Here is a 23,536-nt window from a genome sequence, read left to right as displayed (position 1 = left end):
CGAAGCCCCGCTACCGTGGGTCATGGCGCCTCGTGTTCTGCAGCCTGATGATGCCATGAGGCGCAGCTAGTTATGGGAGAATGGTGATATCCATGTCGTTGCGGAAACTGCGGCGGCGCCCTGCCCGCAGAGGCGCCCGCTAGCCCGCATTCCCCATGATATACATACACATCAGCCGCAGCGCTTGGAAAGCAACAGCGGCCGAAGAACCATAATACACATAATCAGAAGGATAGACAAGACAACATGGCCCCGCAGACTGCATCAAATCCAGACGAAGTGCTCGTGATTCGAAATGTCACCCCCAATATCGTCACGCTCAGCTTACCGTTTTCACCGTTTGGGGGCGTCAAGTTTGGAGGCAGGGGGACGTTGGGTATGTTTCCCTCTTTCCCTTCAACCATGCCAGATTCGAGTAGTATAGCTGATGTCTCGCGTTTATGTTATAGTCCGCCTAGCAACAGGCTCAATCGCCGTCTTCTCCCCAGTCCCTCTAACACCCCGCGTCCACGAAGCAATCACAAATCTAGGCGGCCAAATCAAATACATCGCCGCGCTAAACATCGAACACCATCTGCACCTAACAGCCTGGAAAGACGCCTTCCCCGCCGCCGAAATCATCGCGCCGGAAGGACTCTGGGAGAAACGGCAGGCCGTGGCCGAGTTCAAGGATACCGCGTTCACGCATATATTCCGGAAGGATGATCAAGAACCTCCAAAAATCTCATCCGAATTCAGCGCAGAGTTTGTAGTCGAATACGTCCACGGCCACCAGTCAAAAGAACTCGTCTTCCTACACACTCCATCAAGAACACTCATCGAAGCAGACCTCGTCCTGAACCTCCCCGCGACGGAGCAGTACTCGCGCACAGGCGAGAGCGCCGCATCTGGTCTTCTGAACAGACTCTTAAAACCACTAGCCTCGACGGAGATGTCGGCGTTCTGGCAGAAGAAGTATGTGTGGCATGTTTCGGCAATGGCGGACCGCAAGGCCTTCGGGGCGTCGGTGCGAAGAATTGCGGCGTGGGAGTTTAACCGTATTATTCCGTGTCATGGGGATGTTATTGAGGGTGGGGGGAGAGAGGTGTTTTGTACGGTTATGGAGAGGTTTTTGACTGCTTTCTGATTGCTTTTGAACTTTGGGAGTTTTGCCTTGGTAGATATGAATCATGGGTTGTCTGTCGAGAGGAATCACAGTTCTTCAGATACACTGGCCGCCAATGGCTGCAGCAGACCTTTGTAGCTTCAAGTAGATCTAAGGACAATACTGGAATAGGCCATCTACAGCGCAGTCTGGCCCTTCAAAGCGGAGCATATTGTGATTGTAGATGTGGAGTTCTTTTGACAGGATACTTGGATATAATATTATCACCACGGTGATCTTATCAGCTCAAGCTTTATCTGGTTTATCAGTTATCTAATCAGTGGATCTGCTTTGGAGTACTACAATAGTAGTATCCATCCAAGTGCATCTCCGTCGGATAGGCAAGGCTTATCAATGATAGGCTGACAGTCAGAGCAGCGCGAATTCCGCCAATAGAAACCGGCGTTCTCCGACGGAAAGCACCCCTCCATCCCCCTCCTCCTTGCAGACACAACCCCTCCCCCTCTCCGATAACGCAGCACCCCTCATACTTATCGTAGCTATATACCAGTCCCAGCTGCAAACTTCCCAAGTTGCAAAATTGCAAGCTATACCGACACCTTATTTCCCTTCCTCTCCCTAAAATATCCTCCTCTACTTCACGGAAAAACACCACCCATACATACACTTCAATTCCCGTCACAATGGCAACAGTCCCCCTCCCCGAACCCTTCGCCAGCATCCCCCGTGAATCCTTCCTCTTCGGCCCCTCGCCCATCCAACACCTCCCAAACATCACAAAGGCTCTGGGCGGGAAGGTCAACATCTACGCCAAGCGCGAAGACTGTAACTCCGGTCTTGCGTTTGGGGGGAATAAGACGCGGAAACTTGAGTATGTCCCTGCCTGCCGTTCCCAGTATCCTCCCTACAATGAATGAGTACTGATTCAGATGTGCCAGGTACCTCGCCTCCGAAGCCCTCTCCAGCGGCGCCGACACGCTCGTCTCAATCGGCGGCTTCCAAAGCAACCACACGCGCCAAGTCGCCGCCGTAGGCTCAAAACTGGGTTTGAAAGTCTCCCTCATCCAGGAGAAATGGGTCGACTGGACGGACCCCGTCTACGACAAAGCGGGGAACATCCAGCTCTCCCGTCTCATGAACGCAGATACACGGCTCGACCCGTCGCCCTTTGGGATCGAGCATAAGGATACACTTGCGAATCTGGAGAAGGAGATTCGAGAGAAGGGTGGGAAACCGTACTATATCCCCGCGGGCGCGTCGGATCACCCGCTCGGCGGGTTGGGGTTTGCGCGGTGGGCCTTTGAGGTTGTGCAGCAGGAGAAGGAGCAGGGGGTTTTCTTTGATACGGTGATTGTCTGTGCAGTTACGGGGAGTACCATGGCCGGTATGGTTGCTGGTTTCAAGCTTGCGGAGAAGTTGGGGTGGTCTGAGAAACGGAAGGTCATTGGGATCGATGCGTCGGCGACGGTTCCGCAGACGTTTGCGCAAGTGTTGCGGATTGCGAAGAATACCGCGACGAAGATCGGTCTTGCCGAGGACGACATCACAGAAGAAGACATCATTCTTGATGACCGGTATCATGGGGGTGTGTATGGAATCCCGGATGAGCGGACGATCGAGGCGATCAAGTTTGGAGCATCGACGGAGGCGTTCATTACGGATCCTGTGTATGAGGGCAAGAGTCTGGCCGGAATGATGGATTTGGTGAAGAACGGGGAGATTCAAGCTGGTTCGAATGTGCTGTATGCGCATTTGGGTGGACAGCTGGCGTTGAATGCGTATACGGGAATGTAATTTTTACATGTGTGATAAGGAGTTAGGGAATAATCTAATCGATGCAATATACTTGTATGAAGATAGGCGCGAGGCTATATCTAGTTTCGATGTCACCAAGAGGCGCCAAGTTATGGAAGCTTTCAGGTAAAGAGGAAAGGAAAGGGACTGGGGCTCGTAGTGATATGCTATTCGCTGCCAATGGCGGTTCAAGTTTCAACTTCAAACTTGGAAGTGGGGACTCAATTCCCTTGTGGGACAACTTTGACTGTTGAACTGTGGGCTGAGATGATGAACCCTTTTTTTGAGTGCAATAAGTGCTGCGAGGTGCCACCTTCGAAGGTTGACAGGCCCGAAGTCCCAGTGATACACACGTCACATTGCTCATCGCCGCATCGCAAGGAGTGGCAAATGATCAAGCAGACGACCAACTGAAGGGTGCTTACAGGACTTAGTGAAAAGCGCAGGTGAATGCTCAGGTACCGTGCTCTTGTCGATCCTTTTTTAGGGCCACGGAGTTAAGCTGCAGGCTAAAGAATCGCTTGCTTAGAGGACCGGTAAAATGGCAAATATAAAAGGTATTTGTCGACCGGGTGTTTTCATCGTTGTGAGAAATTAGTAAAGTAGTAAGCATTTCACCTAATAACCGCCTTCGGTGCCCTTGCCCTTTTTGCTATTACCCCCTCGGCATTTTTATTCCCCCCGAGTCGCTCCTTGATGAATCCTAGAACCAAACACCTGACTCCTCTAGCCTCCTTAGCTCGCTCATTCGCCGTGACGCTGCATCCCACTCCTGACGCACCCCGACCATCCATGCCTCATCCGAAGCATCAGGTTATAGGTTACAGTGAAGCATAGCTCCGAGCCAATGCTTTTCCAGCCCTAGATTTGCCATCAGGACGCCAGGCGTCTCAGAATAGTTATTAGCGGCACGGTAATCAGCACCCGACAGGATGAAAACTACCAGTAAATACTGTATGGTATCCTGATTATAATCACGAAGGGTAAAAAGGGCTTTGATAGCGAGATGTAGGCAAGTGTTGCCTTGATGGTCGCGCTCATTGAGGTTGAATCCTAATCCAAGAAGGGTATTGATTCCATCCAGCGATGGAAGACAAAACTCTTTTAAGCATATGTTATGCAAAAGCGTCCGGCCACGGCTGTCACGCTCTTTTGGGTCAATATAGTGGGAGCCAAGTCGTAAAAGGAAATCGAGCACCGTTCGGCTATTGTATCTGGGGTCTTCCTAGGATTCGATCAACAATGTTTAGGAAAGCCACTAGGCACTTAGACTTACCAAAGCGCTACTCTCGCTCAGGACCTTACACAGAGCAGATCCTTGCCCACCAATGGTAGGATCAGCACCAGCACGCAGTAGTAAAATTCGACATTCATTTGCACGGTAGCGTATGTTCTTGTCACCATTGAGTGGGAAATTTAGCATGTCATCTGCATATGAAACCTGCGTTAGGAGATGCCTATGTCTACATTAGGTGAGCATCGTGATACCAGCCCCTAATGACGCGTATTGCCTACCTGGAGTAATCATAAAACGACGGTTCCACGGAGTCAACATCAGCTCCATTTTGAATGAGGTACTTGCATATCTCAGGCTGGCACTTGAACACTGCATACTATTCCGGATTAGTCCCTTATGGCACAGTGGAGATCCAAAATGGAGTTGGAACATACAGTGATCAGTGATCGCCCTTCAGGATCGCAGTCCCAGAATGATGCTTTACCTCCTTTAAGCATCGTTTTGAATCCTTCGAGGTCTCCCTTCGCAATGATATCATGGATAGGCGACCACTCTGGGATTGTTCTTCGTGCTATAACGAGTGGGCCCAAGGCTATGGGCTGAGCAAGCGCGTATCGGAGATTCCGAAATCGTTTAATGTAGACAGATATGTACGGTTTTTGTTCGGGGTCTCCTTCGAGTTCCGGTTGAATATCAATCCGTGTACTCAACTCTTCATATCTTCGCTTTTGTGCTTGTCCTCCAGTCTCGAGTTTCCAGGTCTGTATTCGGACTTGGCAGTGAGGGACGCGGGAGAGGTGGTCGATCCTCGAGATGCGCATCGATTTGCTTGTTTTGAACCGGCTTCGACGGATTGCTAGGGATCTTAGCATGGAATCGGGTAATCCGCTTGTTAAAGCACTGACCTTTTGTCTTGTTGATGTGTACTTCCTGCGACGTCGACAGAATCCTGTCAATAGCCGCAAGACTCTCTTTGTATAGTTCTTCTCGCGTCTTGTCAGATTCAACCAAACTTGCCGGCTGCGAAATTGCCAGGAGGATGCTACGGATGTTCCCAAGGATGCGCCTAGCTTCCTCTCCAGTCGCTAGTTGCCTCTGCGCCTTTCCAAGAAACCCTAGTTGAGTGACGCTTGTAAAAAGTCTGTCATACTGCGAATCGTTGTTGGCTGGGAGCATGCTTCTCATGAAATCCTGGAGGTGTGGAAACAACTCGGAGGGCAATCCGGCAATTGTGTTGAAAGTGCAGTTGGGGAAGGAGCCTTGGAACGCGGTGGCTCTGGATCCGAGCGTAGTATTGCCAAAGACCTGTCGTATAAAAGCAGCTTGGTCATCCATCTTGAGATTTGTGATGTGTCGCCAATTCAGCCGTTGTATATCGCTTCAAATCGTATGAGCTTCGGTCGGTGCCGCCGCCCTTGAGGAATATCGACCGTAAAGAATCGGGGGCGCAAGCAGAGACTCAGCTCAGCTGGAGGACACGAAGGAATGCGGCTCTATATCACCACGTGATGCTTCCTCCTTGGGACAGAGTGTGTTTGCTTTTTTTTTTACGGGCAGGGCGTCCTCTCACCGGAAGTCATCCTCAGCATTGCCCGGCGCCCACAGCACTCGCGCAACTCTGAGCAGGATGGCTGAACCGATCGGAATCCTGTCTGGTACGCTGACGGTGCTTGAAACCTCTCGTCAACTCTATAACTTTATTGAAAACATCGCCGATGCGCCGGACGTGATCACAAGCGCGAAGGCTGATCTTCGCATGATGGTCGAGGTCCTCGAGGACCTAAAGCAGCTCGTTAGTCATAGGAGAGTGGATACGGTACCCCACGATGCGTCCGTGTCGTTTGTCTTGCAAATCTGCTTGGGGAAGTGCAAGGAACTCCAGACTTTGCTAGGCGAGCTTGTTGATCACTCGAGCTCGGGGAGGTTTAACATCAGAAGCCGGACGCGGGTGGCGCGGCGGAAGAATGACATCGAAGATCTTAGGCGGGACATTAGTTCTGGCCGCGAAAGTCTGGCGGTTGCCCTCGGGAGCCTGAATCTGTAGGAACCGTCACCTCCGTGCGATGGGATAAGGCTAACATGGTGTTTAAAATACCAGGGTCACCTCGACGAACAGCCACGATGCGATCACGCAATATCACGAGCAAGCCATGAAGGCTGCTGGGAGTATCAAGCAACGCCTGCAGGAGATAGAAACCACACTTTCAGTCATGGGAGGCCGAATCGACCAGAACACGGAAAGGATATTGGACAAGCAGAGCGCGACACTCAAAGAGCATCTCAAGCTATGCGAGGAAAGCGTCAATCTAGTCTGCGAGCAAGCGAGGTACAGATCGGAGTTTGGAAATATAACGTCGGGCGAAGCGGCGAGAACCTTTGTTGGAGTGGCGACCCAGCAGTTGCAGGGGGGCGTGGACCAAAGGTTCGGCGACAGCCATCTCGGTGCGCAGTCCGTCACATTCATGGGGGCCGGTGATACTGCTGCCATGCTGGGCTTCTTCGAACGGGCCAACGTACAAAGAGCGTATGCCGTTGGTGGCGATGGACAAACAAGGGATCTCCCTCGATTCGAGGTTGTACTCCCACAGATGCAAGCTGCGTCGGGCAATCGGAGGGCGTCAGCTCCACAAGCGCTGCCTGAGAGTACGGCAACGCCTCAATTCATTGTCGAGAGGGTACCGTCAATGGCAGAAGATGATCGCAGAGAGAGGATTATCGATCGGGGGAGGCATCACTGAAGATGATGGGCCGCTGTCCTGCCACTGGCTCCTTCCTTTGAGGAAGCTGACTCGACTTGGAAGGAACGAAGCTCTCTATAGTCACGGGGGAATGGATCTCAAACTGATGACCGAGGCGGACGTTTGAACATTGGACAGACTTTAACTCATAATGAATTATTGAATACTCTTTATTCCTGCGGAGGCGGTTCAACGGATATTCAAGGTTGCTAGCAAGACACAGAGAAATCATCAAGCATGGCCTGGTCACTCCCCACCTCAAGAATCAAGACTCAAGACCCTACGAAGCTTAGCCTAACCTGGCGATTTGTCAAGATCAAACAACGATCCGACAGCCCATGCCATATCCAGTCTAGATTGGGCCCCTAGGCCGAGGCTAACTGGAGCTAAAAGGGATCAAAGCTGCTCGTGTGGAGTCGCAGCAGAAGATTTGTCAACCTCGAAATTTCTTATCACACCGCATCAGCCCGCGCTCTCAATCTTCCTTCCCAGTTGGACCAAGTGCTGGCTGACAATTTCATTGCCGGATGCCGGATGGTTTGTGCTTGATTGCATGATCCACCCTCGAAATGGATCAGGATTCTCGTCCCGCCGCCCGATCCCGCCCTGTTGGGGACTGACTCTCGATTTGCTGGCATTTGCATTCCCTGAGGTGCTTATAACATGGCGCATCCGGTGATTCATCTTCTGGTGTGACTGGTAAGCACGCTGCATGCTGTACGCCTCGAAGTCACACTCGGTTGACGATATACGCCACACACATCCATCATGGTCGACTCGACACCTCCTGCTCGCGATCCCCCCCCTTCCCCGTCTCGCTCCAAGTCTCCGAGTGCGACCCCCGAGGATGATCCCTCACAAACCCCCTCCGCACCCGCAACCGCCCACTCACCCACAACGTCAACAGCAACAACAGACAAACCGCCCCTCGTCCTGGTAACCGGCGGCACCGGCTTCCTCGCAAAATGGGTAATAGCAACCCTCCTGCGCAGCCCAACCCCCTACCGAGTCCGCACAACCCTCCGCACGCCCTCGCGAATCGACGAGATCAAATCCTCCCTCCTCGAAGCCGGCATCCCCGAGTCCCAAATATCAGCCATCGAATTCACACACGCAGACCTCTCCTCCAACGACGGCTGGACGACTGCCCTAAAGGACGTGACGTATGTCCAACACATCGCCTCCCCGTTCCCCGCGCACCCGCCGAAGGATGAATACGATTTGATTATTCCGGCCGTCGAGGGGACGAAGCGGGTGATGCGCGCGGCGCGCGATGCGGGTGTGAAGCGTGTGGTCTTGACGAGTTCGTTTGCGGCTGTTGCGTATGGGGCGCGGCATGTTGGACGGGATGCCTCTGTGCCGATTATAGAGGATGACTGGACGGATCTGAGTAAACCGCGGGTTGTGCCTGCGTACGCGAAGAGTAAGACGCTGGCGGAGCGCGCGGCGTGGGAGATTGTGGAGAGTGAATCCGGGTTGAATTCGCGTTCGGGATCGGGATCAAGATCACCATCAGGCTCTGGCTCTGGCTCTGCGTCTGGATCGGCGTCGGGCATGGAACTCGTCGTGATCAACCCCGTCAACATCTACGGCCCCGCACTCGGCCGCGAAGACTCGACGACATTCCGCTCGATATCGGAATTCCTAGACGGGAATGCCCCCGGCATACCCCGCGTACAATACGGCGTCGTCGACGTGCGCGACTGCGCCGAACTCCACGTCCTCGCCATGACTCACACAGCCGCCCCAGGTGAGCGCTTCATCTGCATCGGCGAGGGCAGTCTATGGATGGAGGACATCGCAAAAATCCTAAAGAAGAACCTCGGCGACAAGGCGAAGAAAGTCCCCACGCTTGTTCTGCCCGATATGCTTGTTCGCGGCGTGGGCGTGTTCATGCCCGTTGCGCGACTGCTCTTGGCGGATCTCGGGGTGCACAGGGTGATTAGTGGGCATAAAGCCAGAGAGATGCTGGGGTGGGAGAGTCATTTTTCGAACGAAGAGGCGATTTTGGCGGCTGCGGAGAGTATTCTCAAGTTCAACACGTGAGGACTCGGTGCGTTGCTTGAGGATCGAGGTTAGATTCTAGAATAATAGATAATGCTAATGGCTGATGATGCTGTACTACCTGTACTACCTGTATTGCCCGACCCCGACGCGACGCCCGTACGCCGTTGACGTTGCATGTGCGACCTCGCTCGGTCTGGATCTCAAGATCCCTGTCGCGCTCGCTGACGGGGCATCCAGCGTGTCGCCGATGCGACAGGTGGCTCATTGAGTATTGGAGGAGACGCAAGGGAAGGCGTCGTGTTGGTACGACTACTACAGTAAGACGGCTGCTACGGCGGCAAAATCGTGCGACAGGGTCTATCCAACGATTCTTCTGGTCAGGCTCTTGTTCTCCGACTCCTGAACACAGACAGACACGCTCCTCTCCCTATCCTCTTGGAAAGTAAATTGAGAAACCGCCTCCCAAAGATCAAACCCAAATCGCCATCCAAACAACCCCCACGACTAAATGCCCGCAATTGCAACATCGCCCGGCGACCGACGCAATCATGTTCCCCCCACTCTGTGCACTGCACTGCACCGCGTTGTCCAACTCCAAAGCCAAAAGCCAAAAGCCAAAAGCACATGTCTGTCGATCCCTTTCCTTCCATGCGCGCCAAGCCAGCCAATCGCCACCCCAAGCTCCGGATCCACGGGACGCGGGCAGGGGCAGGGGCAGGGGTTCCTCGCTCTGATTGTTCGGTCCATTTGTGGGATTGTCTCGTTCCGTGGGTCGGGACGCAGTATTGTTGTGCCGTGGGTGTACCATGCGGAGTACCGTGGGTTGGAGTGGTTGAAGGTTTGGTTTGTGGTTCGTCAGGGGCGAGTAAATCCTTTCATTTTACTTTTTTTCTTTGATTTCCATCACATGGCAGAGAGATTTCTGATTGCGATGGCAGCAGGTAATAATGAAGATTCGTGTTCATTCTATTATGTATCGCAGATCTGATCTGGTATACTCGTCTATGTATGTCAATGTCAAGCAAGCAATTTCACTGTACATCCCAATCCAATGCAATGCAATCAATGCAATTCGTCGTCAACACCTCTCACACCAACACCATGCTAATCTCATCACCCACCCCGGCAACTCAGCTCAACTGAATCATTACTCAACTCCCACCCATGCATTAGCATTATTATCGTCCATCGTCCAGAATCCCCACACTCGCCACCCTCACTCGGACCGAAAATTCAACCCAGGCGCATCTAGAACCCAGTCCCGGGCCTGGCCTTCCTCATCCCCCGCCCCGCAACGCCAGGAACATACCCAACACGCTCCTCCCGCCACGAATTCTGCATGCGCACAATCTGCCCGGGCGTGAAATGCGTCAGGCAAACATCATCCGTATAATCCATAAAGTTGTGGATCGGGTCCGTGCCCGGGATCGAGTACGCGTTGGTCGTCTCGTTCACACCCGTGCATGTGTCCCGCACGCGCGGACAGCCAAACGCGGCGAATGCCTCGGCGGGCGTGTCGTGGATGTAGTCGCCGTGCCCGAAGCAGCCCGGGTTCTCCGGGTCGTTGTTGCCCGGCTGGAAGGTGTGGAACAGGTTGAGCCAGTGGCCGACTTCGTGCACGGCGGTTATGCCCAGGTCGTAGGGGGCCAGCCCGCCCGGGAGCGTGCGCGTGTCGCAGACGACGCCGTCGAGGAGGAAGTCGCGCGGGGTGACGTTGTCTGGGAAGGTACTGTACCGAATATATTAGTACGATGGATTCGAGAGGATTCCAAGGATGGAGGAGAGGAGACGCACGCATAACCAAGGATCCCATTGCCAATGGTTCCAAAATACAGATTCAACGCCGTGTAATCCCCCTTCCTCAGGGTGCTCTTCATATCGTATTCCGCGGCTGTCCCATCTGTAACCACCTGCCAGTTGTTGTTGCGCGTGTACGAGACATTGACCAGATTGAACTGGAACCCGGTCCCCTCGTAGTTTTCATTAAGCACGTCGATCTGCGCGGTGATTTGCGCGGGGAGCCCGGTCGTGTTGACCGCCGAGCTGTTGGTCAGGATCACATGCACGTAGGTGTCGATTGTGGCGTCGAAGATGTCGCGGGGCAGTGGGCGTGCGGACTCGCGGTCCTCTTTCTCTAGAAAGTACTTGTGGTGTGCCTTGATGTTGTCGGATGGGGGGCGGGTGCCGCAGCGGGCAGAGGCGAGGGCGCTGAGGCCCAGGCCGAGGAGGATGGGGGAGAAGCGCATGGTGAAGGGGGAGTGATGGGATGGTGGTGAGGGTTTGGATGATTTTGGACAAAGCCATGGCGGACCAGGGGCCCTTTTGTAGGACTCGGAAACTGTGGACGGGCCATTTGGTCTCGGTCTTGGTTTGCTTGTTCCTGGCGCAGTGCAGGCTCTGAAAGTGATACGGGACCTGCTGCAGATCGTTGCATGGGGATTGTGATAGGCCAAGGTGAGGGCCTCGCACCGTCTGACCCGCCGGCCGATCAGCCCGCCAAGCCCCCGTTCTGTGGCCGCCCGGAAGTTGAAGGAAGTGAGAGGCCCATCTATTTTTAACGGGGGCGAATCAGGGGTCAGAGCTGGCGATGAGCTGGCCAAGCAGCCCCGCAGGTGCCTCGTATTGGGTCTGGCGGCAAAGGGTCTCCGCGCGGTGCCTGGCCTGTTACGGCGGTGCTCGTCGGCTGGAGATGCTCAACTTGCGACGCTATCGTGGACGATCGCGATCAACACGACCCGGGCAAACTTGACTGGCGCGAGGCTCGTGTTTGAACTTTCATCTTGTGCTGCGCCTTGATCGGGTTTTCCTTGTGCTTTGTTTGATGCTTTTCTTTGCTGCCTGCATTTCTTTCTTTGTTTGCTGCCACTTGCCGCTGTCTCCACTGCCCAGTCGATCTTGCGATGTGGCTGCTGACTCCAGATGCAGATGTGTGGAGTCGCCCGCCGGCAATAATACGTATCATGATCATCTCATCATGGTATTGTTGCTGGCCCGAAAGAGAAAGAGCGAGGTTGGGGCGAGCTCTCCACTTTGCGAGTGCTGGAGGATTTGGGGGCTGAACCTTTGGTCCCCAGCCTCGCAGTCGGGCTGTCGGAACGAAGCGACCTCCTGAAAATCTCAGAGGCTATGCCGGCCTTGTGACCCGCTTGACTGCTCCCTCGGCTCTTGACTCAACTTTGATGGTTGGAGCCTCACTCCTCATGACTTCACTATCTGTTTGCCCTGCATAGCCACACGGCTGCAAGCAACAGGTCCCTCTGTCCAGACATATTCTCCTTCCTTGCGGCATTTCCACTTCGAGACACGTCGAACAATAAAACAATAGTAGACCATCGCGGCATCCACCGTCCCGAATGGCACCACAGCCCCGGGTCCACATGTAGCATGTTAAAGGCTGATGAAACTGAAAACGATGCATCTTTAGCAAACTGACTGCTCAAAACGAAACCAACTCGGATAGGAAGACGATGGGAGCTGGGCATCTCAAGGCGCTGGCACGTGAGGCGCTAAACGATCCATGTCTGGCAGACAAACGAGACGTCCCAGGCTGACAAGTTGCCAACACCACAGTCATCAACTTGTCACGTCGTAGTCAACCCAAAACACGCCTCGCTTTGTCTGTGGAGTACACCTCTGTACTCTGGACTCCCTACTCCCTACCCCCTGAGAGTCAGACTGTTGTACATCCCGTCCCGTCCGCATGGAGCCCTCACCCGTCCCCGTCCCAGCCGCAGTGTCACAGCCACAGCCAGACCCATCGCCATCCGGGCCGGAACCCACAATATCAATGATACCGATCGGCACACAACAACAGTCACACAGCCTCTGGACCTCCATCTCCGGACCCGCCGCAGCCCAGAATCAGAATCGTAATCAGGATCAGGATCCGGATCCGAAACCCTTATCCAAATCCCGCAAAAGTCCGCTCGTCGTGATCATCGCCGGTGCCGGCGACGTCGCGGCGTCGTATGTTGCGCTTGAGCGCCTTCTTCGCCCCTTTACACGGGTGTTTCTCTATGACCGGACGGGGCTTGGCCAGAGCCAGTCTGCGCCTGAGGGGTATAGACCAAATGCGGTTCGTGCAGCAGAGGAACTTCACGCCCTCCTAACCACTACAAAACAAACCCACCCAGAGCTGGTCTCTGATCCCACTTCCTATATCCTGGTAGCACACTCGTACGGCGGGATCATCGCGCGCGAATTCCTGCACCTGTATCCAGAGGCCATAAGCGGGATGGTCCTCGTCGACTGCGCGACCGAGCGCTCGTCGGAACTGCTTACATTCCCGGACCCGAACATCGTCGCCGTCATGGGCGATTTGAATTTCGCCCGGGTGACGGGGCTAAGACAGGATATGGTGCTCTCGGAAGAGGAGTGGAGGGTTCGTGCGAGGGATATCCGGGCTGGTGCCGAGATGGCGGGTGCCGAGGCAAAGAGTTTTGTTGAGGTTTGCGAGACGCTTCGCGAGAAAAACCAGGTTAAGCATCAAGCGCTGGGCGATCGCCCGCTCGTCGTGATCCGAGCGAATGGGGCGAGGGACTACGAGCGGATTTACGAGGCTGGCCTTAAGGCTGGCTATGGGAGTCCCGAGCAGCAGAGGGCGTTTCGGGAGCTGCTGGATCGGTGGGAGGGGATTGATAGAGATGTGCAGGAGGGGCAGTTGGGGCTTTCGAGGGTGAATAAACTCGTTAGGATCGAGGATTGCGGGCATAATGTGCATCTTGTGAGGCCGGAGGTTGTTGTCGACGGGGTTCGGTGGGTTTTGGATGTGATTTCACGGGGAGATGGTAATGATGGGATTAGAGGATGAGCTTGATTGCTTCTGAAACTACTTATCTGCTAACTAATGGCGGCGGTTGAGCTTGTTCACGTCGCGCGCGTGGTTGTAGACGAGCTGTTTGGCTTCGGCGCTGTTCTCTGTTAGGATGCATCATGCCTTCAGGGGACTAAATAGGGGGCGTACTCGTCAAGATAGATGGTGAATCCATCGTCGTGGTTCCGTCCGTAGGAATACCCAGAGAACCCGAATTGCCAGTACATGTCCGGCATCTTCTCCTTTAGACTGATCTTCTGCCAGCCCCCGACAGCCTCGAGGCGGGTAATGTTGGACACCGTCCCGAGGTTATTCCAGCGGCCCTCGTCGGTCAGCCAGCCTACACGAATTAGCCCTTGATCCTGATATAGCAAAGACGAGAGAAACTGGGCAAAACTCACCATACTCCTCATGAACAACCGGCTTCCCAACCTTCCTGCCAACCCGGGCATGATCCCGAATCCACTGATCCGTCCACTGCACCGTCTTACTCCACCAATCCGGATACGAGTGAAACACCCCAAAGTCCACATTCCTCAATCTGAGCTCCTCCTCGAAATCTCCGCCATCGGAACCATTATACGCCCAGTCATCCGACTCGTAGTTGAACCCGCCCTCGCCGCCCCAGGTCACCAGATGGTTCCGGTCCAGCCGCTTGATGTACGTGCTCATCTCGTCGATCCACGAGGTCAATAGTTCGGGGGTGCAACCCGCTGGGCTGCGCGGGAGGTTGCGCACGCCGTCGGCGCCACAGCGCGGCTCGTTGGCAAGTTCCCAGGCCATGATTGCGGGCGAGTTGCGGTAGCGCGAGACCATCTCTTTGACGTAGCGCTTGTAGGCCTTTTTGATTTGGGGGAGGCGGTAGAACTGGACGACTTGTTAGCATTGTCCCCTTCCCCTCTGATCCCATCAACCAGCAGAGCCACGACAGAAGAAGGGGGGAAAAGCGATCGCATACATCGTCATGGTACTGTCCCCCCAGATTAACCGTATAAACATCCATCCCGCCATAATCCGCCCAGTTATTCGTCAGGGCCACGATGAGCTTGATCCCCGTCTTCTCCGCCGCACGCACAACCTTGTCAAACGGCTCGAGGTCAATCACCGATTTTCCATTCTCCCACCACTGGAAGACAATCTCCGTCGCGCCGGCGCCCTCGCCGCCGTACTGTGGGAGTCCGCCCTCGATGTATGTCGCGTTTTTGTCGTTGAAGCCCCATGTGCGGAAGACGTTTAGGCCGGCGTTTTTGGCGGCCGTGAGGCCGAGTTCGACGTCTGTTTGGTTCTAGATAATCAGTGAGCCAAGTGTGTGGATGGTTGTTGGGGTATGGAGGAGGGGAGAGACGGACGTCGTTGAAGGGAAAGTAGTACGCATTACTACCAGCAAAGTAAAAGTCCTTCCCATCAAGCTGGAACTTGTTCCCCTTGGTCGTGACGAAGCCGCGGCGTGCGGTCGCGGCTCCGGCGAGGAGCGTGAGTGGGAGGAGGGTGGAGAGTAACATGTTCGATTAGCTGTCGGAGAGATGGCCCATGATCGCCGTACCTTGCTGGCCAATGCATCTCATTATATAGACTACAGGTGCCGCCCTTGCGACTGCTGCTCGATTCCCGGAAATTATTTACCTCTTTTGCGGAGACGCTCCCGCCTTGGCCGTTCTGGATGAAGAATCTCCCCGCAAATCCGGCTGTGGGGACGGAGAAATTACGGAGTATACGGCCTGGAATGCTGCGACCTCGAGAATATCCTGGGAATGTGTACGTGCACGCTCGTGTCTATAGCTCGCACTTGCACCGCGCCCCGGTTCTGGGGGTCTCGGCGGATGGAAACTCAAACCCTCTATATCTTCGAGAAAACAAGACTCCGTTGCTCAATAGCTATAAATGTAGCCAGCGTGGCTGCACACAGTGTCCCGATGGGATCCCCGCAATCAGGAAGCGGAGGATGGATGGGCGTGCGCTAAGACACTTTTGGTACGGAGGAAGAGCCGCGGACCTGGAGGTCCGGATTCAAAACCCTTGCATGATGCCGTCACGCCACTAGTACTTGGTATATTACATGATAAGAGTGCAATAATCCCATTTGGCATTTCTGCTATGCCGCGCAGCTCTTACATTCCCGAGGAACGGGACAGGAGTATGCGCAGCCCTAAGAACCCCGACCAGATTCTCGGATTGTTCAAGGGAGCGTAGAGAGTTGTGCCTCTTGAAAAAATCCTAGGCCTCTTTTCGTATCGACTATGTACTTCCAACCTCCTCGATCCTTCTGTTAGCTATCGGTGGTGCCCTCTGTTTGATCGTCGGCGGGCAAAACAGGCCACCGCTTCCTGCAGGCACCATGTCGGGGACCACGATTTTACTGAAAATGATTCAGTCCACTACCTTGTCATTTTCGACCTATATATGCTGATATGTGTACGATCGAGCTTGACTGTATGTGGGGTTTACTTCGGTCTTGTTGATGCGGGGCGGCGTTGTTTACTATATATTTCAGGGTAAACCCTACCACATTCTCACGAAAACAAGAATAGAACAATCGGTTCAAAAGAAAATGAAACCCTAGATTCCTGAATCTCTCAAGGGTTTTTAGAATACAAAGTACTCACCAATTTTTGTTGCAGGAAATTATATATCATAACCTGGATACATTATTGCAGGTGGTCCTGGGCATCATGGGCCCTAGAGTGGTTCCTACAAGCTGCAAGGGTAGGATAGCCTTTAAACATCTATCCAAGAGGCCTCGACAATGTATGGCCAATTTCTGATACGGAACTCTGGAACGTCTAGACAGAACACGCCCGTCTTCCTCGGGACCCTGGGCGTGCTTGGCATCACATGCGCCAAGCCAGGAGCCAGCAGCTGCCTACAATCCCGCGAGGCTTAGGTGCCTAACTTTGCTCCATGGGACTTTATTACTTCATCTACTCGGAGCCTCCTGCGGAGCCCCCGCGGCCAACGGACCAGACCATCTGCACCGCAGCACAAAATGGGCGCGCTCTTCTCAACCCGCCAGCTAACCGAGGAGGAGAAAAAACGAATCGAACAAGACATCGCGTGGCGCAAAGCACATCCAGAACTCCCGTGCGTCCCTCCCGAAGCAGACGAAAGTGCCCCTTGCTACGCAAGCTTCCTGGACCAGGTGAGGGTCGTCCCGCATAAGGATGGCACCTGCCTGGTGGCATATGCAGGGCAGCAAGTCCGCTGTCTTGGGTGGTGGGAGCCGAATCCATTTGATCTGCGCGGTGTCGAGGTCAATGAGTATATCCTCAGGGCTGTTGGTGTTGATGATCCTGCGGAGGCCGGGGGGCAGGTGCATCCGCGGATTGTCAAGTGGGTTTCTTTTGCTGGTTGGAAGCATGGTTCTAGTGCAGTGCTAACCGAACTCTAGGTATCTGGGCCAGCTTACGCCGGGGTATAAGCTGGAGCTTTTTGGAAAGCCTGGCCCTCTACAGTCTCTCGTCCTCCCCAAGCTCTCAGTCCCAATTCCAGATGACGCTACAGGCTCCAAGCTGCCACCCGTCCTACTGCTATACTACCGCTGGGCCCTGCAGACTTTATCCGCCCTCCAATTCCTGCACTCACACTCCGTCTACCTCCGCGACTTCTCCTGCGACTCCATCTGGATCCGCGACGACTTTTCTGCCGCGATTACCGGCTTCATCCAGGCCACATTCCCTGGCGCCGAGCTAATGGGCGGGGAAGACTTCCCTCGTCCCGGGGGAGGCGGGATCGAGTTTTCCGATTTCGAAGCAGAATATGACGAGGAGGGTTTCCAGATTTATGGGACGCCGCGCTCGGATATCTGTGATTGGGCGACTGCCATCTGGGAGCTTATGACGAACGATCACACAGCCTCGCCGTCCCAGCGGCCTGGGGGTATTTACTCGATTGTTTGGCCCGAAGATCCGAAGGGTTGGCCGGAGGAGTGGGATTATAAGGAGGATGAGAGGAGGGCGAGGGAGAAAGAGTTTTGCCAGCTCGAGGAGGCGAGATTAGGTCGTGTACTTGTCAAGGCCTGGAGTGGTGAGTATAAGAATGTTAGCGAGGTGATCTGCGATGTCCGAGCGGTTTTGAGAAAGAAGGGGATTGAGGTCATTGGTGAAGATGAGGTTCTGCCTGGAGACACAATGTCCTGGGGGGACATCTTTACCATCGTTCCTCCATCTGGTGAAAATCCGTATCACACGGAGATCCGTCTTCGCGAGAGACGGGGTCTTGATTCGACGTCGAGGATGGCTATTTTGCCAGAGGTGGAACGGGAGTGATTCCGAGATAGCGCACCAGGGCATACAGGCAGTAGGGGCTGCGTCGCTTTATTCCAGCACCATGTCCAAGTTGATCAAGTGAAAATGCTTGGCTGCTTCTGACTATAAAGTCCAGATTCATTTCTCTTGTCTTGGTTTCTTGTCTTGGTTAGGGCGCTGACGAACTCTACGGTCAAGTTACTCGGCTTATGACGAATACAGATTCACATGCATTCACGTCCTAGACATATCGTATGCGACTTTATCACCCATTGGTATGATCGACAATATTCCCCTTAGCACATAACAATTACCTGCCCCCTCAAGCCACGGCATACAAAGTACACCAACCCGAGCCCCTTCAACCCTTTACACCAGAGACACCAAATCACAGACTCCTAACAAACGGCTCCAATGGAAAGACCTCTTTCTCCGCTTCAACACCCCCATAAATCCCCTCCCACCTCGACGCCAACCCCTCGGGCGTCTTCCACGCAAGCTCTGGATCCCTCAACCAAAGCCTCACGAGATGCCTCCTCTTTCCCTCGGAATCCCTAAACCCGGCCCGCGCATGGAAGATCGACAGATTATTCACGAACTGGATGTCGCCCTTGTGGAAGTCCAGCGAGACGGCGGATTTCTCGGCGAGGTAGTGCAGTGCATCCAGGGCTTCGGCTTGCGCTTCGGTTAGGGGTGGGAGGGACGGATCGCGCGGTCGGCCCCAGTATCCCGTGAATCCGCGGCGGGCGTACTGGATGATCAGCCGCTCAGGCTCAGACGAAGACGCAGAAGCCGGCTGATGGAAAAGCAGCGGCCGCTCCACAATCCCGCCCCCCTCCTCGCTCACCCACGGCTCCGCCAGCGTCCGGACAAGATCCGGCCGCGTCCTCGCAAGCTCATTGTACACAAACCAGCTACTCGACAAGAAGCTCTGCCCACCGCTCTCCGCCTCCCCCAGCGCAAATAACGCAACGATATCGCCAATGTCCGTGTGGAAGACTTGTTTCTCCGTCGTGTATGCCGGCGCCTTGATCGCCGTGGGATCCACGGCACGGCTGAGGTCTGTGATGTGTGCTAGCACGACGTCTGCGGGCTCGCCGTGGGCTGTTTTTGTATCCTGCCGCCCGCGGACCGGCGCGATGTGCGAGGCGAGCCCCGCATAGATGGTTATGTTTTCTGAGCGCGTGTGGGAGTCGACGGGGAGGCCACGTAGGACTTTGAAGCCGTGGCCGTGGTGGATTTCGTGGGAGATTGAGCGGAGGGTGGCGTGGAGGGTTGGGAGGGGGAAGGTTGTTTGGGTTATGTGGCCGAGGGGGAGGTTTAGGCCTGCTTTCTTGTCAGTATACTGCCCTCTTCATATACTCACATTGGGCTGGAATACCTTTGAAATGCACCAGTGCAGCCTCTACCTCATCGATATCCTCCTTCGTCAAGTGGTAATTCCAGTCGTAGGATTCGGCCAGATTCTTCCCATCCCACACAAGATCGGACTCTAGCTTGGTTGAAAAGCCCTCCGGTAGGGTCTTTGGCAGGTCCTCTGTCTGTAGACGCCTCTTCGTCCGCGCAGCGTACTTGACTGGATCCGGCAGATATTGTATATCAGGTTGGCCGACTGGGCCGATGGGGACCGGGGGAACGATGGCTGCTGGAGACATTCTAGTGCCGGCTAGACGGGACTGGACAGACGACAGCTGTGCGTGAGCTTGAGGGGATTTGGAAATGAACGAGGGGGAAGAGAGACTTATGGTCACATCGGCCCCTCATTCTGTTGATCACGATATCGTCTTGGTCATCGACGCAATCGATGTCGCGGATGGCGTTTGGTAGCCCCGCTCAGTGTCTCATGTTGCTTAGCTATGATAAGGTTACATCAGATGGAGCAATGGATCCAACGTCAATCAGCCCTAATTCACGCCATTTGCTAGCCCTATGAATAGAGCTGGTAAGTTGGGGTTTGGGTGGTGATCAGTGCCCCAAGGCATGCGTCTACTAACATCTGTACCTATCACTTGTAAGCGCTCCCGAGTATAGCATAAGATGTAGCATAAACATGTAGCATAAATAAAAACGCTCCGAGTCCTTCTATGCGCAAACTCCAACCCCTTGAATAATGAGGGAAAGGACAATCCTAACAAGCGCATTCGCCAAAACAGCCAAATCCGCATCGACCAAATACACAACCACCCGATACACCAACCCCTGTAGATAAACAATCTGCATTCTCGCGCCTATTGTAAGGCCCGCTAGGCTCTGCGGCCACGGAGAAATGCCACGGAGAAATACCCCGGAAACTCGTCCACCCGAACCACAACTGCCCCAACGGGAACAAAACCGCATCCGGGATCATCGGATTAACCACTCCTCAGACCGAATCCGTCCAGCTGCATTATATGTGGCCAGATGTGCGTCTCCGTAAAGTAGAAGATGTACGCGGAGCCGAGGATGGCCCCGAGGCCGATTGAGAGGAAGGGGAGGGCGCCGATGCGAAGATTATAGGCGCGTTCTTCGGTGAAGCTTATTGGGTAGGCTTCGAAGAGGAGGTAGATGAAGCCATAGATGAAGGTTATGTAGAGGGTTATTGATTTGAGAATGGGTTCTTCAGGAGCATTATCAGTGGGAGGCTGAGCTAGCGGGTTATGATTGGAGGTTGACGGGGGATTCATCTATATTCATGCTTAGTTGGGTAGAGGCGGATGAAAATGGAAGACGTACAGTTTCAGCTCTTAGTCTCGAGACGTAGTCTACTCGATTTGCGCTGGAGCAGGTCTCTGAGAGGATGATCACGCTGATGATTTCAGAGGTCGCAGCCATAATCATGGTAACCTAGGCCCTCCAGCGCCTTCCAGGTAGCTCTCCATGATGCTTACCCCCAACGACAGACCCGATGAATGTTGCGCCCGCAAAGATCGCAAGAGCGAGACCTCTTGATACATGGTCGAAAAAGTCGGCGAGTTAGCCCCCTGCAGTTGACAGTGGCCCAGATGCAGTGACGCCGCGGAGAGACAATGATTGTTTCGACGTTTCCGCTACACTCACGAGGATCTAAAAGATGACGAAGATGGCGTAGCCCCAGCATGGGTCGTTTGCGCCAGTATAGTTCGGAGAGCGGGCCGAAGAGGATTGTTCTGTTAACAATCAAAAGCCTGAAAGAGCTGAATTGACGCACCTGCAATGAGCAGCGCGGGTCCCACCATTACCTCACTAGCAACCCCAGACTCGGTAGTAGTGCTAGAGACGGACATTGCAAAAATCCCGACCAGCGACAGCCAGCCGATGATATGCGCATACAGCCATTTCTTCCACTGCGACAGATTCTGCGGTCTCAATGGGTCATCAGGGCCTCCAAGCGCGATCAGACCGGGATTCCTGTCCACTGATAAGCCGATGTGATGTGGGCTTTTCCTCCGGTGACCATTGTGCTGCGGGCGTGCATGACGATCGCATCGCCTAAACCCCTCAATCCGGCTGTGGCTGCGTCATTGTTGCGCTCAAGGTCGGTCACAGCTGTGGTTCTGCTCAAGTTACTCCGGAGTAGGTTTGGGCTGATCGAGCATAAATCGAGAGTCAAAGAGTCAAGGTTAATTTTGGCGCCACCTGGTGTTTAGTTCCGCCATGCCACCATCCATCTGATGAGGCATGCATCTCATTGAACAACTAAACCCCATAATCCAACAGCGGAGATACGCCGGAACTAAGTGACGGAAAGCGTATTGACGCCCGAGATCATACATGTCGAGTGAATGCAGGTGAGCTGACAGGGCAGAGATACTCCGCAGTCCGGCTGCTCTCCGCGAGTAAATCCGGGTTTCTATAAAATACTCCGTCCAACGCAAGAAAAACAAGGTATACCGTGGACCCCAGCCCATGTTTCACTGTCTTCCCTCCCCTGGTTGATGCCTGCATCCTTCAGTCCCTTAGCCATCAGACTCAGAGTTCAGCGTTCCTCGGCAAAATGTCACTCTCTGGAAAAGTCATCCTCATCACCGGTGCATCCAAGGGTATCGGCAAGGCTACGGCTCTGCGTGTTGCCGGTGAAGGGGCGAGCATTGTGATCAATTACCTGTCCGATGCGGAGTCTGCGCAGAGTCTTGTAAAGGAGGTTGGGGAGGAGAGGGCACTGGCCGTCCAGGCCGACGCATCTAAACTCGAGGACCTCGATCGCCTCGTCGAAGCGGCGGTCGCCAAGTTTGGCAAGATCGATGTCCTCATTCCCAATGCTGGCATCCTGCCCATGCGCGACCTCGAACACACCACCGAGACGGACTTTGACACGACTTACAACCTCATGGTCAAGGGGCCGTACTTTCTCGCACAGGTACACCACCCAGTCTCTCTGGCCATAACACAACTAACACATGGTAGAAAGCAGCACCACACATCCCCGAGGGCGGTCGCATAATCTTCATATCCACCGGCGTCACCGTCCTCTCCAACATCGCCCCCGCATACCTCCTCTACGCCTCGGCCAAGGGCGCCGTCGAGCAGATGGCCCGTATCATGGCCAAGGACCTCGCGCGCAAGGGCATCCTCGTCAACGCGGTTGCTCCCGGGCCGACCACGACAGGTCTATTCTTGAACGGCAAGTCAGATCAGATGTTGAAGATGGTTGCCGGCCTGAGTCCGTTCGGTCGGATCGGCGAACCCGACGAGATTGCGAATGTTATTGCGTTTATGTGCGGGAAGGACAGCAGCTGGATTTCGGGACAGATTGTGCGGGTGAATGGGGCCATGGCGTAGATTGCATGGCGCAGATTATCTTCCTTTTTCTTTTCCCTATTCCTTCTTTTTTTTTTGGTTTGATTTGGCTTGAGATGATTGATGATTTGATGTCCACAAGTTGTATCCAGAGTCGAAGACAGGCAGAGGCCACCGCGCTTGATCAATCCGACATGCGTCTTCAGAATCCACATTCAGAATCAGCAGGGGACTCAATATATCTACCAGTAAACATACTTATCCCGTCGCAGTCTCTAGTGTACCCCCATAGCAATTACCAATCCTCTTCCAATAGCCAGGAGACAACTCCGCACAGCTGACTGCCATAGAAACCCTCGCTCGATATCCGGGTCCCTGCGCCCATTTGCTCAGCCTTTAGGACCCAACAAAACCCTGCCCAGTTCAGCTTGCTTAGATCCCCACACTGTACACGCGGATAATAAAGTCCTTTTCTTGCGTTATATTGTGCATGATTTAGTCTAGTCATCTGCCCGTCGAGCCGGAGCTCGAAGCTCGAGAACAATTCGTGGAACGATCGTCATCGCCTTCATACTCAATCTCGCCCTCAAAGCAATATATCCCCTAGGGTTAAAAATGGAGGATCTGGGCCCGAGTTTGTCGAGTTTGTTTACGACCTCGCCTGCCAGACTTTTGGTCTTCTCCAGCTCCCCGGCTTTGATACCGTATTTTTCAATTGTATATAGCAGGCTACAGGCTCCAGGCTCCAGGCTCCCAGATACACTACAAAGGACTGCGGTAGCTAGTTCAGTGGCCTGATGGTGCGAAGTACATAGAGCCTGTAGCTTTGGTTCTGCCATGTATCGGTTCTACGTGGTGTTCAGTTGATCAATTCGTCTGTTGCGCCATGCTGATGCTGGGCTTATT

The 23,536-nt window shown here is 54.1% G+C and overlaps 13 protein-coding genes across 13 annotated transcripts; 8 read left to right on the top strand and 5 right to left on the bottom strand.

Annotated features, from left to right (window-relative positions):
- Positions 1 to 246: 246 nt before the first annotated feature.
- On the top strand, positions 247 to 1,126 carry BJX68DRAFT_270085 (beta-lactamase-like protein; the record flags this gene model as incomplete). Its single annotated transcript, XM_071046521.1, has 2 exons — positions 247 to 376; positions 450 to 1,126. The coding sequence occupies 2 exons, from the start codon at positions 247 to 249 to the stop codon at positions 1,124 to 1,126; spliced, it is 807 nt and encodes a 268-aa protein (XP_070895716.1).
- A 525-nt stretch (positions 1,127 to 1,651) lies between these two features.
- On the top strand, positions 1,652 to 2,945 carry BJX68DRAFT_243876 (putative 1-aminocyclopropane-1-carboxylate deaminase). Its single transcript, XM_071041215.1, has 2 exons — positions 1,652 to 1,976; positions 2,044 to 2,945. Exons 1-2 carry the CDS (start codon positions 1,789 to 1,791, stop codon positions 2,897 to 2,899), a joined length of 1,044 nt encoding a protein of 347 aa, XP_070895715.1. The 5' UTR covers positions 1,652 to 1,788; the 3' UTR covers positions 2,900 to 2,945.
- Positions 2,946 to 4,040: 1,095 nt separating this feature from the next.
- On the bottom strand, positions 4,041 to 4,992 carry BJX68DRAFT_243875 (uncharacterized protein). The gene is made up of 3 exons (XM_071041214.1): positions 4,571 to 4,992; positions 4,415 to 4,512; positions 4,041 to 4,362 (listed from the first exon to the last, which is right to left on the bottom strand). Exons 1-3 carry the CDS (start codon positions 4,955 to 4,957, stop codon positions 4,158 to 4,160), a joined length of 690 nt encoding a protein of 229 aa, XP_070895714.1. The 5' UTR covers positions 4,958 to 4,992; the 3' UTR covers positions 4,041 to 4,157.
- A 771-nt stretch (positions 4,993 to 5,763) lies between these two features.
- Positions 5,764 to 6,874, top strand: BJX68DRAFT_270082 (uncharacterized protein; the record flags this gene model as incomplete). Its single annotated transcript, XM_071046520.1, has 2 exons — positions 5,764 to 6,176; positions 6,235 to 6,874. The coding sequence occupies 2 exons, from the start codon at positions 5,764 to 5,766 to the stop codon at positions 6,872 to 6,874; spliced, it is 1,053 nt and encodes a 350-aa protein (XP_070895713.1).
- A 334-nt stretch (positions 6,875 to 7,208) lies between these two features.
- BJX68DRAFT_243873 (uncharacterized protein) lies at positions 7,209 to 8,995 on the top strand. Its single transcript, XM_071041213.1, has one exon. It carries the CDS (start codon positions 7,643 to 7,645, stop codon positions 8,918 to 8,920), a length of 1,278 nt encoding a protein of 425 aa, XP_070895712.1. The 5' UTR covers positions 7,209 to 7,642; the 3' UTR covers positions 8,921 to 8,995.
- Positions 8,996 to 9,823: 828 nt separating this feature from the next.
- On the bottom strand, positions 9,824 to 11,472 carry BJX68DRAFT_243872 (zinc metalloprotease). The gene is made up of 2 exons (XM_071041212.1): positions 10,676 to 11,472; positions 9,824 to 10,610 (listed from the first exon to the last, which is right to left on the bottom strand). Exons 1-2 carry the CDS (start codon positions 11,125 to 11,127, stop codon positions 10,130 to 10,132), a joined length of 933 nt encoding a protein of 310 aa, XP_070895711.1. The 5' UTR covers positions 11,128 to 11,472; the 3' UTR covers positions 9,824 to 10,129.
- Positions 11,473 to 11,584: 112 nt separating this feature from the next.
- Positions 11,585 to 12,052, top strand: BJX68DRAFT_243871 (uncharacterized protein). Its single transcript, XM_071041211.1, has one exon. The coding sequence runs from the start codon at positions 11,703 to 11,705 to the stop codon at positions 11,991 to 11,993; it is 291 nt and encodes a 96-aa protein (XP_070895710.1). The 5' UTR covers positions 11,585 to 11,702; the 3' UTR covers positions 11,994 to 12,052.
- Positions 12,053 to 12,073: 21 nt separating this feature from the next.
- Positions 12,074 to 13,925, top strand: BJX68DRAFT_243870 (alpha/beta fold hydrolase). The gene has a single exon (XM_071041210.1). The coding sequence runs from the start codon at positions 12,582 to 12,584 to the stop codon at positions 13,689 to 13,691; it is 1,110 nt and encodes a 369-aa protein (XP_070895709.1). The 5' UTR covers positions 12,074 to 12,581; the 3' UTR covers positions 13,692 to 13,925.
- Positions 13,725 to 15,196, bottom strand: BJX68DRAFT_257416 (glycoside hydrolase 5 family protein; the record flags this gene model as incomplete). Its single annotated transcript, XM_071043336.1, has 5 exons — positions 13,725 to 13,791; positions 13,845 to 14,034; positions 14,096 to 14,561; positions 14,653 to 14,979; positions 15,044 to 15,196. 5 exons carry the CDS (start codon positions 15,194 to 15,196, stop codon positions 13,725 to 13,727), a joined length of 1,203 nt encoding a protein of 400 aa, XP_070895708.1.
- Positions 15,197 to 16,636: 1,440 nt separating this feature from the next.
- BJX68DRAFT_154976 (uncharacterized protein) lies at positions 16,637 to 18,082 on the top strand. The gene is made up of 2 exons (XM_071036739.1): positions 16,637 to 17,021; positions 17,080 to 18,082. Exons 1-2 carry the CDS (start codon positions 16,678 to 16,680, stop codon positions 17,954 to 17,956), a joined length of 1,221 nt encoding a protein of 406 aa, XP_070895707.1. The 5' UTR covers positions 16,637 to 16,677; the 3' UTR covers positions 17,957 to 18,082.
- A 64-nt stretch (positions 18,083 to 18,146) lies between these two features.
- On the bottom strand, positions 18,147 to 19,590 carry BJX68DRAFT_277998 (TauD/TfdA family dioxygenase; the record flags this gene model as incomplete). Its single annotated transcript, XM_071048439.1, has 2 exons — positions 18,147 to 19,261; positions 19,317 to 19,590. The coding sequence occupies 2 exons, from the start codon at positions 19,588 to 19,590 to the stop codon at positions 18,324 to 18,326; spliced, it is 1,212 nt and encodes a 403-aa protein (XP_070895706.1). The 3' UTR covers positions 18,147 to 18,323.
- Positions 19,591 to 20,286: 696 nt separating this feature from the next.
- Positions 20,287 to 20,746, bottom strand: BJX68DRAFT_270075 (uncharacterized protein; the record flags this gene model as incomplete). The annotated part of the gene is made up of 2 exons (XM_071046519.1): positions 20,287 to 20,598; positions 20,648 to 20,746. 2 exons carry the CDS (start codon positions 20,744 to 20,746, stop codon positions 20,287 to 20,289), a joined length of 411 nt encoding a protein of 136 aa, XP_070895705.1.
- Positions 20,747 to 21,887: 1,141 nt separating this feature from the next.
- Positions 21,888 to 22,672, top strand: BJX68DRAFT_257414 (uncharacterized protein; the record flags this gene model as incomplete). Its single annotated transcript, XM_071043335.1, has 2 exons — positions 21,888 to 22,250; positions 22,298 to 22,672. 2 exons carry the CDS (start codon positions 21,888 to 21,890, stop codon positions 22,670 to 22,672), a joined length of 738 nt encoding a protein of 245 aa, XP_070895704.1.
- Positions 22,673 to 23,536: the final 864 nt, after the last annotated feature.

The sequence above is a fragment of the Aspergillus pseudodeflectus genome (assembly GCF_044049435.1).
Source record: "Aspergillus pseudodeflectus strain CBS 756.74 chromosome Unknown BJX68scaffold_45, whole genome shotgun sequence".
Classification (NCBI taxonomy): Eukaryota; Fungi; Ascomycota; class Eurotiomycetes; order Eurotiales; family Aspergillaceae; genus Aspergillus; species Aspergillus pseudodeflectus.
The sequence above is the reverse complement of the archived record's forward strand: the minus strand, read 5'-3'. Positions and strand labels throughout refer to the sequence as shown.